Source organism: Thermobia domestica, chromosome 1, assembly GCF_964235325.1.
Source record: "Thermobia domestica chromosome 1, izTheDome1.hap1.1, whole genome shotgun sequence".
Lineage (NCBI taxonomy): Eukaryota > Metazoa > Arthropoda > Insecta > Zygentoma > Lepismatidae > Thermobia > Thermobia domestica.
Window position 1 is genome coordinate 106708527 of NC_137454.1, and position 17882 is coordinate 106726408.

General features: G+C 34.6%; 1 protein-coding gene across 1 annotated transcript in view; it reads left to right on the forward strand.

Moving 5' to 3' along the window:
* pigeon (gamma-secretase activating protein pigeon) overlaps positions 1 to 17882 on the forward strand; it is a 92979-nt gene that overhangs the window by 33335 nt on the left and 41762 nt on the right. Inside the window, exons 8-11 of the mRNA XM_081761690.1 lie at positions 2156 to 2327; positions 10997 to 11316; positions 13154 to 13330; positions 16155 to 16361. Coding sequence (XP_081617816.1) covers positions 2156 to 2327; positions 10997 to 11316; positions 13154 to 13330; positions 16155 to 16361 — 876 coding nt within the window. The remainder of the gene's footprint in view (positions 1 to 2155; positions 2328 to 10996; positions 11317 to 13153; positions 13331 to 16154; positions 16362 to 17882) is intronic.

A 17882-nucleotide genomic window follows, 5' to 3' on the forward strand; every position in this document is an offset into this window, starting at 1 on the left:
AATTACATTTCATTTCATTCATTGGAAAAATGCACAAAGGATAGAAAAGAGCAAATTTTACTATCTGTATGGTGCATTGTGTAATTTTATTTTGTTGCAGTATTTAACAAACCTCTCTTGTTTGCTCTTTCCAGCAGGCATTTTCTTTGAATTATATCTTAAACCACTCGTATATATTCATGTATACGAGAAAAAGAGTAACTTCAGCATTTAAAGTCAAAAGTACATGTATTAGTACGCTTGTTCTCTTCTGAGAATTGATAAACTGCACACGGAACACTTTACTATGAACTGTGCTAGTCATCATATACAGAGGTTGTTCAGCCTACGTTTGGCCGATTTCGTTCCTTCCCCCTCTCGGGCAGAATGGACTCACCCGACGTGGCTCGTGGCGTCCTGCAGTGTTGTGCAGTGGCTTCATGGAAACGGAGTTGTTTTTCCGCGCGGACGACAATAACGCACAAAACAAGACCATTGTTGTGAGTGTTGTGTTAAATTTGTTTCCAAGTGTGTGGGTTTCTGCTCTGTGACCAAAATGCCTCTCATACTAAACCGGTTTTGGGAAGGCTATGTTGCGGCTCTTTATGACGCCCACTTTAGTGCTTCTGTCATTAGAAAAAAGTGCAAGAAGAATGGTTGCAACATCAGTTTAAGTGGAATAAAAAATGTTATTGATAACTACAAGGGCAACGAAGCTCCACCATTTGGATCACCAACGAAGTTGCCTAGGAAGCGGAAATGCACAAAGGAAGTGGAAATGCAGAGGAAACTTAGCAAAATGGCAATGCAAGAAAATCCACCAACACAAAGATATATGGCTAATCGTCTTGACGTGTCTTTGGGGACTGTGAGCCCGACGTTACACCATCAACTCAAGCTGGAAAAAGTCATGAAAGCTCGCGGCCATCTTCTCACGGATGCCCACCAAAAGTAACGAAAGTGTAACGCCCGGAAGCTGTACGAACGGCATCTGTCAAAACAAAGGTGGATGTACGTCGTAACGCTCGATGAAGCATGGATTTACCATTCCGACTGCGGCAAACCGAGAGCCATCATGTACCGAGAGAAAGGCGCCAAGAACTTCAGAAGTTGGGTCCGTGTCTGTAAAGAATCCTTCCCAAAAGGGTTCATGGTCGTTACTGGCCACTGTTACGGAGGTAAACTGAAGATTCGTAGGGTGGCGAAGAACTGCAAAATAAATTCGCAGTATTTTCAGGAGCAGATCATGCGGCCGCGATCTACGAGCATGAGATGACAACAAGGTACGGAAATGACGCCAATTTGGTGCGCATTCACATGGACAAGGCCTCATCACATATCTCACGATCGTCCCTCGCATTCTACAGGGAGATGGATGAGGCAAGTGGTATACAGGTGATACCTTTCAATGAGGTACCTGTTAAATCTCCAGATGCAAGTCCTATGGACTATTGTGGATTTTGATTGCTGAAGCGGGCTTTGGGAAAACGGCGTGTGACAACTGTGGAAGGACTTTGGAAAGCTGTGCAAAGGAAATGGGACAAGATTCCCCTCCCAGTTCTTCAGAGAATCGTATTACAGTGGAAATTACGCTATCGGGCTATTGTTAGGAACCAAGGGAAGTACATCGAGCACTTACGGATCTGGCGCCATTGATTCTTCTAAATTTTTAGGTAAGTCGAAATTGTCCAAATGTAGACTGAACAACCCTTGTATCTTATTTGAATTTTAATTTGTATGGAAATACTGTTACGCTGGTTCTACAATATGGCAGAATATGTTTATCTTAGAAAAATCCTGCTATGAAAGTACATCTCTCCCATTTCCTTCATGTACAGCTTGGCGAAGGCCTGCCGAAAATTTGCTGAGAGCAACCGTAAAACTATTTGAGCAGGTAATTTTAATGCCATGATATCTTTTTTCGCAGAAAATGTGCTGCTCTGGGCACGTTTCTCTTAAATGTGTATTTCTAAATATGACTGTGTATATAAATTTCGACAATTTCACCCTAAGTATTCGATACTAATTTTTGAGTTAAATTTCGCTGCAGGTTATTCTGAATAAGCGTTTTCGTGAATGAAATGAAATAGTCGTGGATGGGTGTACTACTACTCTGTCTCTCTGTCTGTTACATAAGCCTTTGGCACATGCTTGAATATACATATTTCTTTTTCAGCCGGTTAAACCACCGATATCTGAAGGAAGTCCTAAAAAAGATGCAATTAATACAGTACATTTTGCCTACTCAGTTACTCTTCTTCATCATCGATGTGTCATTCACTGCATGGTACCTGGAATACCCTGGTCTCAAGCCAAAATCATGAAACCTACGTTTGCTTTACTTGGTGGTAGGTGAAATATTCATGTTCGGCCATATGACATATTTTTCTATATTTTAGTGTTTATGTAATAAGGACCTGAAAAGTTGGATAATATTTACCAAAAATTTATATATATATGCTATTTGTTGATAGATTTGTACGAATATGGTAAAAGCATTAAGTTTTTACGACACCATTAAAATTTTACTAAAAAGAGTCAGTATATTTCTAACCATAACTAGAAAAGTGAAGCTACTTCTATTAATGAACATATTTTATTGTAAGATAGCTACATGTAGATCTAATTCCTTCTATAATTTTGCTCTTTATTTGAAAGTTCTCTCTCTCGCAATCATTCATCCTCTGATTACTTACTGGTTTACTTATTTATTTATTTATTATTATTATTATTATTATTAATAAGTAAATGATTATTCAAGATGGCGCCTACTGACGACACGTGTGGTCTGTGTCGTAAACCATTTTTTGGAAAACAATTCTAGGATATTGTCTATGCAACAATAGATACCATGTAAAGAACTGTCTCAAATTTGGACGTGTTGAATACGAAATGTATTCGGAAAAAGGAATTTCAACATATAAATGTCAAAACTGCATAAGGCAACGAGACGACAACACGGCAGTTACTCCTACATTGAGGAAGCACGTAAGTTCCGTAGACACTGATCAAATAGACAATTATGGTGATTCTAGTGATGATGAAGTTTTAGAACATGAGGAAAACAAATCTTCAAGTACTATTTGTTCAAATAACAACTCAAAAGGTGTTTCGTGCTGTAGTGTAGTGAATGAAAAGCTAGACCATGTAATATCTATATTACAGGAAATAAGTGACAAGTATGAGGCATTGACAGCTGAATTAATTTCTGTAAAGGAAGAAAACATCAAATTAAATGAGTTAGTGAAAGCAAGTAGTGAGAACAGAGTTAAGACATTTGCAGAAGTTGTAAATAGTCCACCCACACCTGAACATGTTCTAGTGCAAGGGTGCTCGAATGAAAACAATGTCAAGGTCAATGAAGCGAACGACATGCCATATGAGCGAGTTGCAAAAAATGCAAACAATAGTGAATGGAAGGTTGTAAGCCAACGCTCCAGGCGTATTGATCCAGCAAAACAGCCAGGAATCATAACAAACCATGAATCACGCGAACCTATAAGAAGCTCAAATCTAATGCAGGGAAGAAGTGCTAGTGATAAACTAAAGGTAAACAAAAAAACACCTCGTGTATCCGCAGTGTTTGTGACTCGACTTGATCCTAGTCTTTCGTGTGATGAGCTTAGTGCATTTATTAAAGATAGTGCAAACATTGAGGTTGTAAAGTGTGCCAAATTAAAAACAAAACACAATAGTTATTCATCCTTTTACGTTAGTGTACATGAAAAACATTTTGATACTGTGTGCAATTCAGACATGTGGCCTGAAGGAGTATTGTTTACAAGGTTCATGGGACGTTTGAATGATGAAATAGTGGTACCCACGTCGGCAAGCGATCGGAATGGAAAAGTGCAACAACAGGTAACTAATGCATAATCAATGCATACGAGATATTTACAACTATACTTATAAAATTCTAATGGTTTGAACACAAAAGAAAAAGAATTTACAGATGAAACAAGCTGTGAGAACTATGATTTTTATTGTATAACAGAAACGTGGTATAAAAAGGAAAACTGTTATCTTTCTCTAATCTCTAGAAACTACAGTGTGATACGAAAAGATAGAAATCTAACCCTCACAAATAAGTCTAAAGGTGGAGGGTGTTTACTCTTAATAAAAAATGAATATTCTTATGAAATCCTCAATCCCCCTGACGAATCCTTAGACATTATTATAGCAAAATTTTAATTCCTGACAGTACCCCATTGATTTTATGTTTAGTTTATTTCCCTCCTGACATGTTACTTCAAGATTTTAGTAACTACTGTGATTGGCTATGTTCTTTTGTATTGACGAAAGATTTTAATGTAATTATATTAGGAGATTTTAATGCAGGAGGCATAGATTGGATTTCAGGTAACATAACAACAACTGATAATTATTATTCGAAGAAAAAAGCAGAAAAAATATTTGAATTAAGCAATATTTTAAATTTAAACCAGAAAAACAAGTCATATTACCATAGTAATCCGGGAAGAGTATTAGATTTGTTGCTGACAAATTTGGATAACAGTTCTATGCATTTTGACATCCCACCACTGACTAAAGTCGATCGCTTCCATCCCCCATTCATGTTTGAGTGGAAAATTATAGATAGTGGCAAATATTGTCCCGTTCCTCAGTACGATACATATAATTTCAAACAAGCAAATTTCCTAGGTATTTACAAGGGCATTAGAGAAATTAACTTAATAAATAATTGCAGTAACAGTGTCAATGAAACCACTGACCATTTATATAATTTAATTTATTCTGTATTTAACGAGCATGTATCTAAGAAGTCAATTGGTTGTAAACAAAAATATAAGGACCCATGGATGACGCGAGAATTGAAAGCACTAATAAACAAGAAAACCAAATATTTTGTTAAAGCCAAAAGAACAAATGATGACGTATGGTATCAGAGATATTCAGACCTAAGGAAACTTGTAAAAAAGAAATACATTGAAGCAAGAAAATCTTATTATTCAGGTTTAGAAAATAGTATTTATAAGAACAGCTCATATTTTTGGAACGTTTTTAAAAAGTCTGACTGTAAACAAGTACCAAAGCAAATAAATTGTAATGGTATGCTAATTCAAGACACTATCGAAATTGCTGAAGCATTTAAGAGTGTATTTTATGAAGCTTTTAACTTAAAAGTAGGTCAAGAGGTATTGCCTGAGAATATCGTTAGTAATAGCGCTCTAATCGGAATTCCTACCGTTACTGATTTAGATGTAATGGAAGCAATTAAACTAATTAAACCGAACACTACTCCATGTCCAGATAATATTCCTTATTATGTAATAAAAGCTTGTGCAACTGAACTTTCAACTAATTTAGCAAATATATTTAACGTTTCATTACGTACAGGTGTATATCCTTCAATGTGGAAGCAAGTATATGTTGTTCCGGTATATAAATCAGGTGATATAAAGATTGCAAGCAACTACAGGCCAATAACTCTTGTCAATGCATTCTCGAAGATATTTGAACTAATTGTCCATAAACACATATATTTTAATGTAAGAAATATCTTAAATGAGTCTCAACATGGTTTTTATAAGGGCAAGTCAATTATAACAAATCTAATTCATTTTACAGACTTACCTATAACGCACTGAAAAATAAATTGCAAGTCGATGTAATATACATAGATATATCAAAAGCTTTTGACTCTGTCAGTTATAAGTATCTCATTAGCAAGTTATCAAATATTGGTTTGTCAGCTTTGTACATTCGTTGGTTTGAAAGCTATCTGTCAAACAGAACTTACGAAGTTAAAACCGGACATGTACATTCTAGTGTAGGCTATGTAAAAAACGGAATACCACAAGGGTCGCCCTTGGGCCCTCTCTTATTTTCTTTATTTTTAAATGACCTAACAGAAAAAATAAAATACTCTAAAATTCTCCTATATGCTGACGATATGAAGTTATTCAGATTAGTCAACAATGAGTTCGATAATTATTTACTGCAACAAGACTTAAATGCAGTAAACACGTGGTGCAGAAATAATTTTCTAAAAATTAATGATAAGAAAACAAAATTTATGACATACACCAATAAAACTCAATATTATGTCAGTAAATATGAAGTCAGCGGTGTACAAATTGAGAAAGTAAGCATTATTAAAGACCTAGGTATTACATTTGACAGTCAGTTAGTTTTCTAATCATATAAATTGTATTGTACAAGGTGTCAGAAGGATAATAGGTTTTATTTTTAAATAGTGGCCTGTATTTCAAAGAGATAAAACGTATGTATTTCTATATAAATTACTTGTAAGACCAAAATTAGAATTTGGTTCGGTAATTTGGAACAGCATTTCTAAAACTTTGACAAACAAGATTGAATCTCTGCAAAAATGTTTTATTCGACTGCTATGTTTTAAAATGAAAATGAGCTATTACTCACATAGTTATGAATATTGGATTGATTATTGGGGTTTAGAAAGCCTTATGAAATGACGAAAAAATTTCGACAGAGTATGCATGCAAAAAATACTAGATAACATTTATATCAGTGAATATTGTTTACAAAACATAGGTTTTAAAGTGCCAAATCATAGCATAAGAAATACCATGATTTTAGTTCCTCTGAATTGGAAATGTGAAATCTTAAAAAGATTGACATATTCTTTAAGCTCATTTTAGACTTATTGTATTAAATAATGTGAAAGTTTTATGTGATCTGACTGATAGTTTTTAATCAATGACTTTAGAAACATTAAGCCAAATGTAATTTTATGACTGCTGTTCTTAGCTTCTTGTTGTTTTAGATGGATAGAAAACTTGATAAGTTTTACTGTGTTGACAAGGAATTATTTCTGCTTAACTGGCTTTTATCTACATTGTGTTTTATATTAGTACCCTTCTTTTTATTGTTTTCTTTCTTATTATTTATTTTTAGTAGTATTATTATTCCATCGCATACTCTGATACCAAGTGCTGTATTTTTGCCAAAAGCTGTTCGCGGCACTAAAATAAAGATTATTATTATTATTATTATTATTATTATTATTATTATTATTATTATTATTATTATCCCCATAGCAGAACATGCCGCGATCTGCAATGTGATCGCAGAAAATTTGCCGCGCCTGTGCAGAAAAAACTGCCAGAGAAAATAAAATAGCCAACAGAAAAGTATAAAAACGTGCCTGCTGTATATAGATGTCTTAAATGCACGGACAACTCGCATTTAAACTGTTTTTCACGTCGTATAAAGCATATTTTTAGCAATCACAAGTGTTTCTTTTGCTGGAACTGATCATCTTAATTTGTTAATTTGGAATTCCTGCAGCAAAATTTTTGACTTACAAAAGCTCATCGCAGAAAGACAAAGAAAGTGCAGTGCTGTCATCGGGGGGGGGGGGGGAATGATGATGATGATGATGATGATGATGATGATGATGATGATGATTATTATTATTATTATTATTATTATTATTATTATTATTATTATTATTATTATTATTACTCAGGTGACAATTGGCAGATTTTAAAAAACGAGTAAGACGAGTTGTCACAGTTTGTTTTGCGACATAGATTTGTTTCGTTCTTTTCTTCTCTTTTTTTAATATACCTCATTCTTCCATTTGTAAACTCTCGTTCTGTGTCCCATTGTTGGTCTAGTATCATATGTGCCTTACATACGTGCCATCATGCGTTTAATTTCCGATAGAGTTGCGAAAGATAATAAAAAGAGTTATTTTGTCACATTGTTTAGTATCCTGCCCCCTTCCTTTGTTGATGTTGCAAGACATGGGTTGAGAGCCACTGTTTCATTACAGTACCGTATTAATAAGATTATAATACAGTGAACTTTCTTGTAGCATTCTTATGCTTACAATCCTAGGTAATATAGTTTAGTATTTTACGAGAGCTGGCAAAATATGGATAACACGAAAGGTTGATGTGGGGAGGGAGGAAGTACCATAGGAGAAACAGAAGTAGTTTTATGTTTGTTACTTAAATTATGTAACTAGTATTCAATAATAGCTTAAAAATATGAAGAGATTATATAAAACGGACAATGAAGATATCCTTAGAGGATATACTCATAAACGTTTTGTGTTCTGATTTGATGTGCATATACATTTAATGATACACAAACATCCGTGCCTTTTTTTTTTTTTTTTTTTTTTTAAATTAACGTTCATCATAGAAAATCCTGGTCGAATCATACTTCACCGACTACGCTTAAAGTCGAGTCGGTAAGTGTGGTATATGTCTTATGTTTGTAGTCAAAGTGTGAATGAATCAAAGAAGATGCATTTTGTAATATTATGCAAAAGACGTATTTTTAATTACAAAGATTAATTACTTTATTTTCTTGTGTCCTGTGTGTGTCAAATTTGTTGAATTTTCGATGACCTTTTACTGATACCTTCTTCCAAACTGATATCTGAGGATAGGTTAAAATTTAGTTAGTTTTAGATTTGTTATGATAAGAAAAAGTTATAAATTCTAACGTGAATATCTGTAGTATATGTGGATTGAAGTTCTTGTCTTCTTCTATGGTAGGAATCAACGTATTTTCCTTTCATCGTAGGTGCGAATTAAATGAAAATTCAGAGTGAAAAAGAAGTGGAATTGAGTTAGGAATCTCTACTCGGTCTTCATCTTATGTTGCTGATGCCTCATAAACCCAGATCCGAGTTCTATTCCCCATTGAGTCCCGCAGATTTTGACATTTAATTTTACTTATCTTCGTGTTTCTTTCTTTTATATTGCAGAATTGAATTATCTAAGGAACTCATGGTATTCCCATTCTGCTTCATTCTAATTTCTTAGCGTTCGAGTATCAATTTTTTTTCTTCCCAGTAATTAGTTGTCATTTACTCTGGGAAGGAAAGGTTTCGATATACAAATACTAAGAAAATGGAAGGAAACAACATGGGAATTCCATAATATACAGGCCTTGAAAAATCTTGCTTGCAAGTACTAGCCAGTCAAAAAATCTACTAGCCAGACCATTTTGCAGTCACAGTGTCTTTACTCGCCAAATATAAAAAAGTACTCGCCAGTGGCGAGCAGGCGAGTGGATTTTTCAGGCCCTAATAATATAGAATTTTAGAGAATTCCGCAACACGAAAACATAGATAGATCTCTCTGCACTTCTGGACAGATATATCTTAAAATAAAAAAATAATAATAAAAAAAAAAGAGTTTAGTGTAAATTATTGCTTTAAATCAAGCATTAGTTTCGAAAAGTTATTGTCAGGCTACAGTAATTATTATAAGATTTCTCTATCATCTTTAGAAATATATAAAGCTACTTGCTCACGTTGTTATCTAGGCATGACAAAAAGGAACATCACTAGGATAAAAAAGGAATATGTGAGGGATTCCAAGGGGAAAAGAACCCTTCCCCCACACGCATCAGGCTTGTCTACAGTCCCAAATTCAATATATGCTGCGCTTTAATACATAATGACCCCTTCTTTTTCATGAATCAAATCATTAACTGGAAATGTATATTCTGAATTTTCAGGATTCTCAACATCAAATTGAAAACATTCAAGTTTTACACTTATGTTCTTCCACCACTCACAGGAATGTATTTGAATCGGTTTTAAACAGAACTGAAGACTCCACCCTTAATCTTGGTAAAGGGAATATGGACCACAAAAGGGATTATATTGTTTTCAACTTCAGGAAACACAAATCTAGCGAATAATAGTAATACACAGTTTCATTCACATATCCCCCAGAAAAAGGTCCATGAGAGTTAAATCAGGTGAGCGTGGTGGCCAGAGAATTGGCCCACCACGGCCTACCCAACGTCCAGAAAATTCTGTATCAAGATCTCTGTCACTCATAGGATCCAATGTGGCAGGACACCATCCAATTGGAATATTACTAAGTTAAAAATGATGTTATTGAAGAACTGCAAAGTTTTGAAGCATGTCTGGCAGCATATTTCCTGTTATGGTTTGATCCATAAAAAAGAAGGGGCCTATAACTTCATTATATGTGTATTAAAGCGCACCAAATATTCAATTTGGGACTATTTCGGAATTGTTCCAGATACGCATGCGGACTCTCGTATCCCCACATCCTAACATTGTGTCTGTTAACACAGCAAGACAAGTGAAAAGTTGCTTCGTCTGGGAAAACAATGTTCGATAGAAAATTATGGCCATTGTCAATTTTGTGCAAAATTTTATTGGCAAATATAAGTCTTTAAGGTTTGTCGTTAGGCATAATTTCTTGCGACGATTGATACCCTCCTAAATATAATCGTTTATGTATCACATCGTGCACAATTGACCTTGGGATTCCTTGCTGCTGTTCGCAGCGCCAATTGACTTTCTCGTACTACGAGTAAAACACTCTTATTGTCTTCACCTCTGACACACACGATTTACCATCACTGTGAGGTTTCACTATACCCTCTGTCGACAAAAATTGTTTGTTCCACGCCTGGATACTCTTGCATGATGGAGGATCATTGTGTAATCACTACGAAAGCTTCCTTGCACTTGTCAACAGTTTTCTGTCTGCAGACCACTACATGCATTACGCCTTTTCAAATAGCAATATCATTTTTTTGTTTCAGCGATACTACCGCCGTCACCAGTAATTGTACAAATATGAAACTTTGCTGAAAAAAAAACTTTGAGTTTTCATCTAAAATGCATTTTTTTTTTCTCATTCTCTTTATCTCGTACTATATTAAAACCATATACTTTTGAAAACCGTCAGTCCCATCCTGGACACGATGTATGTACATGTATGTATGTATATTTATAGCCCAGAACTTCAATATCGAAAATTATTTTTCAATGGTAGAATTCTCACTTTTATCAATGAGTTTCCAGTTCGATAACAGACCATCGAACTAGTGATGGACACATTATATTTGTGGGTTTTCTTAATCTATCCTTGTTTTTCTTCTTATTGTTATTCCATTATTGTTGTATCATCACTCACGAACAGTTTTATTTGTCTACATCTATTTTAGATTGTTTTACATTTCATTTTTTCCCTATATACCATTTATATATGTGATTCTTTTGTTCCAGAACATCATATGATCGTGTATGCACCAGGGCTGTTTACGCATTTATTGGATATTGGAGTATCTCACGAACCATTTGGACACATTCTAATGAGTGCTTTACCTGATGTTCCTGCTACGGTTACGCAACTAGTCCCACTTGTAAGAAAGGAACCGCTATCAGTATTAGTAACAGTGGATTTACTTACGTTAGATGTTGTGCCATTAAAAATATCTAAAGAACTTTTAATTGAGACGTTCAATAATAATCATTGTCTACAAAATAGGTTAGCAATCCTGCATTTCTTCCTTGTTCATATGAGTGATTTCGATACTGTAACCAAGGTAAGCTGTAGTTCCGTACTGTTACTCTAGAGAATATGTACTTAACACTTTTAAAGCGAGAAATGCAGTAATACAGTAAATTTAATTGAATTTAAGATTTTCGTGTTGATTTTCTTGTTGATGGTTAAGGTTTTTTAAGAAATTATTCTGTAATTGATATAATTATATACTTGGTTAGAACAAAGGAATTCCAAAGCAGGCATGGAAAATGAACTTCTTACCAGAAAATATTTGAAACATTATCACCGCATTAGAAAGTACGCTATTAAGCACTTCCGCATAGGACTTCATGAAATAGGTAGAAAAGTAAGGGAAAATTAAACAACTGAAAAGTGCCTTTGAAACATCCAAGTTTTTTTCTTTTTCTTTCTTTTTTTTTCTTTCTTTCTTTCTTTAATGCAGGGTTAGACGATGAAGTTGCTAGGCTAAAAGGAGAGAGATATAATTTAGTGGAGAAAGATAAAACTAATTGGACGAGTGGGACACTGAAAGCAGATTTTATATATAAAAGGTGTTTATTGTTCCTGAATTATAAGTGTAAGTCAAAGGGTTAGCAATACAACAATACGACACAATAAAAGCGGTTTAACACTCAAATTAGAGCATATCTGTGTTGCATCTTCTGAAGTTATATATTCTTTAATTCGACGTTGATACCATTTCTCCTTCAAGGCGAACTCCTTTTTTGCAGGTACTACTACTTTCTGTTGGTTCTTAAAGCACCGGGAACCCAGGAAATGAGTCATGGATCGAAACAAGTAATAAATGGAGGATGCGATGTTCGGACTATATGTAGATATGACATCATTTCAATTCCGTTTAGTTTCTGGAAGTGATTTCGGGTCGTTCTTTAGGTCATTAGGTTTTGTGCTATCTTACTGCTGAAAAACTCATGTTCTGCTCACCAGTGCAGGGTGCTTTTAGCACCCAGTGACATCTATCTGTTTGGAGTACAGGTTGGTTCGACAAACCGAAACGAACTCGTAGTTAATTATCACCTCATAAATCCACTAAATCCAGAACATTACCTTGTGTTTGAAACATGCGTGTTTGGCGACGGGTTCCGTTACTGGGCTGTGTATAGCCGCTGTTTATGCAAGTTAGGATTTCGGAAAAGATTCGTCAAACTTCATTTTCTTCAGGTAGCATAGTTAACACCTGTTTACCCAGAGCATCATGCACGCATCCACTTTCCTTTGTACTTGAGTTGGGGTCTATTTTTAAGGAATAATGCGGAAACTCCGGAGACAGTGAGGATGGGGAACTATACTGAACTGTGAAATACTGAAGTTGCCTGATAAGCTGCGAGTGCTAGTCGTCGGATTTGCCTCTGTCACCAGGCGCATGACCTTGAATTCTGCGGTTTTCGGCTTACCTGACGCTAGCATATCGGTGAGGTTCTTAAAACCCAAGCGAAATTCCTTGAACTATATGTAATCAATTATCCTTTTACTTTTCGCATTCTTCCGCGGTGTTTTGATTTAGTTCAAACACGTAAAGCAAAAGATCCTGAATCAGACTTGTTGTATTAACGTAAGAAAATGAATCGTCTTGTTTAACGTCCGCGCTTATACATGACAATAATGGAACAATGATGAAAAATAATGGAACAAAAACGAGGCAATAGAATATTGAGAAAATCATTGAATAATACGGTAGTTTACCACAAGCTCATATACCAGAGATAGGTTAGTAGAAGCTATGCAAAAGAGAAGACGCTCTAGTGCTGAACCATTCAGCCCCCTTTGTTGACATAACTGTATTAGGATGTATCCACTTTTATATTTGATCATACATAAATCTGTTATTTAAACTATAGTGATGTGTACTTTTTCAGCTGTTGATGCCAGTGTCGGAAAAGCCAGTAGATTTATCAGTGCCATTCCTTTTCAAAGAAGTTCTTGTTGGAGGAGCATATGCTTCAGCACAGCGAAATCTTCCCCCTGATGCTTACCAACTGGTGTCATTACTTCCTCTCACTGCTGCACCACCCGTCAGTGATATTGAAGTCAAGGTAATGATTTTTTATTTACCTCCAAGTGGATGCTGAAATTGTACCTTTAAATATAGACCTAACAGACTTTCTCATTGTTGATGTTGATTTTTAATTATTCCAATATAAATTAGCCTCGCAGACTGTATCAGGGTGTTTGTTAAGTAAGTAAATATGTAAACTGGTGTAGACAGATATGTTAAATTTAAAATAACATATATCTTTCTTAGCATTGGTTACGTACGTTTACAATGCATGTACTTCATTATTGTCATATCTATTTTATTATTATTAATTTTTATCTCTTTCTAAAGTAAAATATGTATATATTTTTAATCTTTTACTGACGGATATGGCGACACTTTAGAGGTGTATTTGTTTATATGCCAGGCCTGTCTCAAAAGTTTTAAAGTCAACGCTAAAGGCAATTTTACTATAGTTAACAAATAATGTTCTTTGTTTAAGGAGGATTCGGCGAACTTACCAATAGCATATAAAAATTCAGTTGAGTTGATTTTGAGTTTAACGTCCCGTTCAGCAGCGAGGCTATATGAGACGTGGACCTACTGATTAACGTGGAATCCGAATCACATGAGCTCCCGCCGGGAATCGAACCCGGGTCTCCCACGCCAAAGGCGCGTACGCTAACCGCTTAGCCACGGAGGAGCTCAGCATATAAAAATAAGATGAAACTCACATATAGATCTCGAGAAGATGCAGAATACAGAGCTCATAGCGAGTCACTTTTTTAAAACTAAAAGTTACTTTTTTTCAAGTTGGTCACTAAAAGTTATCTTTTTCAAGTTTGTCACTAAAAATTACTTTTTTGTTAGGTAAAGTGACTTTTTCGTGTGATTTATGTTTTGCATTGGCAGTTTTCTAAGAAAAATATTACAAAAATAAATGGAAAAAGGCTTGTTACTCATTACTCTTCTGAAAGCTTCAGTAGTTGCTGCCACATGTGAAACAGTCAGCTTTATTCTCACTTCAGCTTTTATTCTACCTAAAAACACAGTGGATGATTGGTGGATGCTTAAGCTCGCAAGGTGGGGTTGAGAATCCTTCTGTCTATTCTTTCTTCTATCATAATAGTCTTTTTTTTTAGTTTTCTCTCGTAATAGTTGACGCTTCGTTCAACGTTGTGTGTGTGTTTGTGTGGTTCATTATGTTCGTCTTGTGCTGTGCGTCTTGTATGTTCTTCTTAAGAGTAGGTGAAGAATTTGAATATTTCATGGCTTTGAGAACTCTTAATGCTAAGTTAAATATAATGACTGGGATGAAGAAATTCGGAAATAGGCCAGAACTGGTTACACTTACTCAGAAGCTTCTTACATCTGCTAAGTCTGCTTACCATAACTACAAAGCATACTCAGAAAGGCTAAGAAAGGAGAAAGCTCAAAAAGAAGAAGAAGTAAAGATGAAACAAAACAACAAAGAGAGGCGATGGAGAAATTGACAAAGGAAAAAAAAGGGGCATGATGAGATTTTTGTCACTTTTTGGTCACTTTTTTGTGTGCTTTTGGTCAATTTTCAACTATTTAGAAGAGACCAGACCACTATGAGCCCTGAGAATATTTTATAATCAAGCGCACAGAACATATTATAAAAAATATTCTGAAACTTTGTGAAATGTTCTAAAAAACCAAATGTTTCAATCTTAGTACCTGACTTCAATTTAGGTGATTAATGGGTTTTGGAAAATTAAAAGTAAAAATAAAACATTGATTAATGACTACTTGTTGTGTTATTTAGTTTTATAGTTTGTAAAAATAACTTCCTAGTAAATATAACTATTAAAATTTCATAAAAGTATTAGTGCTAATTTTGTTCGTATTAATTTTTCTCGTGATACGCCGACACCACGTAATTGTGATCAGGTACTTTTTTTTCTTCAAAAATGTAAAGAATAAACCTTCAGTGTAATAAGTCTTGTATCCTTAATGGCCTGGATAATAATAATAATAAAAAAAAAAAAAGTTTTCGAAATATCGGCAATGAAAATTTTACTCTTTTGCTTCCTTGGAATATTCTAATAAATATCGGATTTTTTTTTTTTTTTTTTTTTTTAATAAAAATATGTTTTCTTTATTCAGCAAAGTTCTGGATGCGTCCATAAAGATAGTTTTGTGCTCAATAAATTAATGATTAGATGCGAGAAGGAAGTCGGTAAGGGCTTATATTTAAAAATACATCTCGGTAATACTGAGAGGAAATTCTAATTGGGAAGGCTTGCTGTGGGAAACAAAAACGATAACCGTTCATTTACTTGCACTTTGTATAATGAAGGAAATGCTGCCTGAACACGCAAAAACATTGATCTCGGAATGTAAAAGATAATAACCAACTAGTTATGTTAGCATGCTTTAGTCGATTTGAGAAGGTTTCGGGTTCGATCATCTTTGTTTCTTACTCTGTGTGAAATTTCTTGTGGTTTTGTTGCAGTCATGGTAAGTGATGGGCTGATATTTTAGTAAGACAGATTTACTTCCGTCTGTACTCTTTTCTCAAAGAAAGGTATTTAACAGTTATAGAAACGTAAGGCACCGGTTCCTTGAGAAACGTTTAACAAGGAGAGTTTGGAGTTGTATGATAACATGTGTTCTTTGGATCCGGATACGCAGGTACAATATAGGCTTAGAAGGATGCGAAGTACAATAGTTTAGCTGTATTTAAATGGTTTGTACTGTGGTTATGTTTAAGGTTTGTACTTAATATTACTTATTTAAAAGGAGGGAAATCCTAATTTTGTAACTCCATGACCGGAAAAAAGATAAGTTGTTAATTTTGCTTCGATACAATTCGGTTCATAGAAATTTGCTTTTTCTATCATTTCTTCATTCTTTAGGTCAACAGGTTTAACATCCATTTGTCCCAAGAAGTATTATGGAATACAGCAATGATGCTGTTGTCCCCTCAGCAGCGACTTATACCATATCGAGCTGATATGTGGACAAGGCTATGGGATCAAGTCCAGAGAGGATGTAAAGAAAGGCCACGATTTCAACCTTCTCAAGTTGCTGACAAGTTAATGGTTTCCCTTATCTGTTATCAGGTAAGTAGCCTGTCTTATTTATTGTCACTAGCATCATATTACTTTCTATTCTATTTATATATGTTTGGTTAGATTTTGTTACGGAATCAAAAAAAATATTCAATAGTTAAAGCTAAACTTTATCTTGATATGGTTTTAAATATTAATTACATTGTTCTGAATATTTTGTCTAATAAGAGTAGACTTTATGAATGATTACACAATTAAACTTAAATACAGGCAGGAAGTAAGAAAAGAAAACTTACTTCATAGCACATTGTTGCACTATCAATTCAAAATGAGATCAGATATCTTCCAGATTATGTATTTGTAGGCAGGCAATTTCCATTCCAACCGCCATTTTAATTGACGAGTGTTACTATGCGCTATACTCATCTCATTTTCTGTTGAATTAAATGTGTTCCCAATGATAAATTGTGCTGGTTGAATGTAAATGTTTAAAGCAAGACATCAATATTTTAGAGTAACTGAAATGTCCGTTCTTCGCATGGGAAGAATAGGTTTAATGAAAATACTTGAATCTCCCTCGCCCCTTACAATACGCATTTCAATGAAAATGTAATTACAAAAAGCCATAAGATACTCTGTTTTTAATATAAATTTTGAATTCCTTTGCTCTCTTAGAATACGCCCGTTAATCAATATGACATGATAAAAACCTTTAGGTAGGTGCTGCGTTCCAAAATTCATTTCAATTGGTAAGGCATTTTCCGTGATGCAATCACAAACAACAGATAATATCGATTTAAATATGCCGTAAAAATATAGAAAGTATCACTATCCTCCTCCTTGAAATCGGAATTTTGGAAAATGCTAGGTTATAAATGTAATTGACGAATTTATCTATTGTAATGACGAATTTATCTACGTAGTTTCATCTTCGTAACTTCAGGCACTTGTGAGATACTATATTTTTTCATTAATTTTGGACCCCCTGCCTCACTTAGGATATGTCCTTTAACCAAAGTGATGATTGAAGCCTAGCTCGAGGTAGGCACTAAGTATGATTTAAAATTCGTTGAGAAGATTTTAATCCGTTTTCCTGTGATGCAATCACAACAGCAACATCGCTTTCAATACGGAGGAAAAAACTATATAGAAAAAATACTCCTTTCTCCTTCAAACGGAAATTTTAAAATAGCTGGAACATGTGTCCACTTGTTTCTGATGAATAGTTTATGTGCCTAACTTCATGTGGTATTCTATTCTGGTTTGAACATTTAAATTCCCTTTACTGCCCTAGCATACGTATTTCAAAGAAGTTTTCTTATTCATGGCTCTCGTAATAAAAGTAGTCATCTTTCCAAATCTCACGTTTCTAGGTATATTATCATGGTCTAGGCGTCTGTGAATCAGTCACTTTCACTTTTTCATATAATAGTTCAGATTGCCCCCATTCCTCTATCAGGAGCGGAATTTTCAAAACACTAAAACACATGTTTCATTATTATTGATTAAGAGTTTATATAACGACTTTCACATCTCTAACTTAAGCGAATCCTTACATTAAGCATTTTCTAA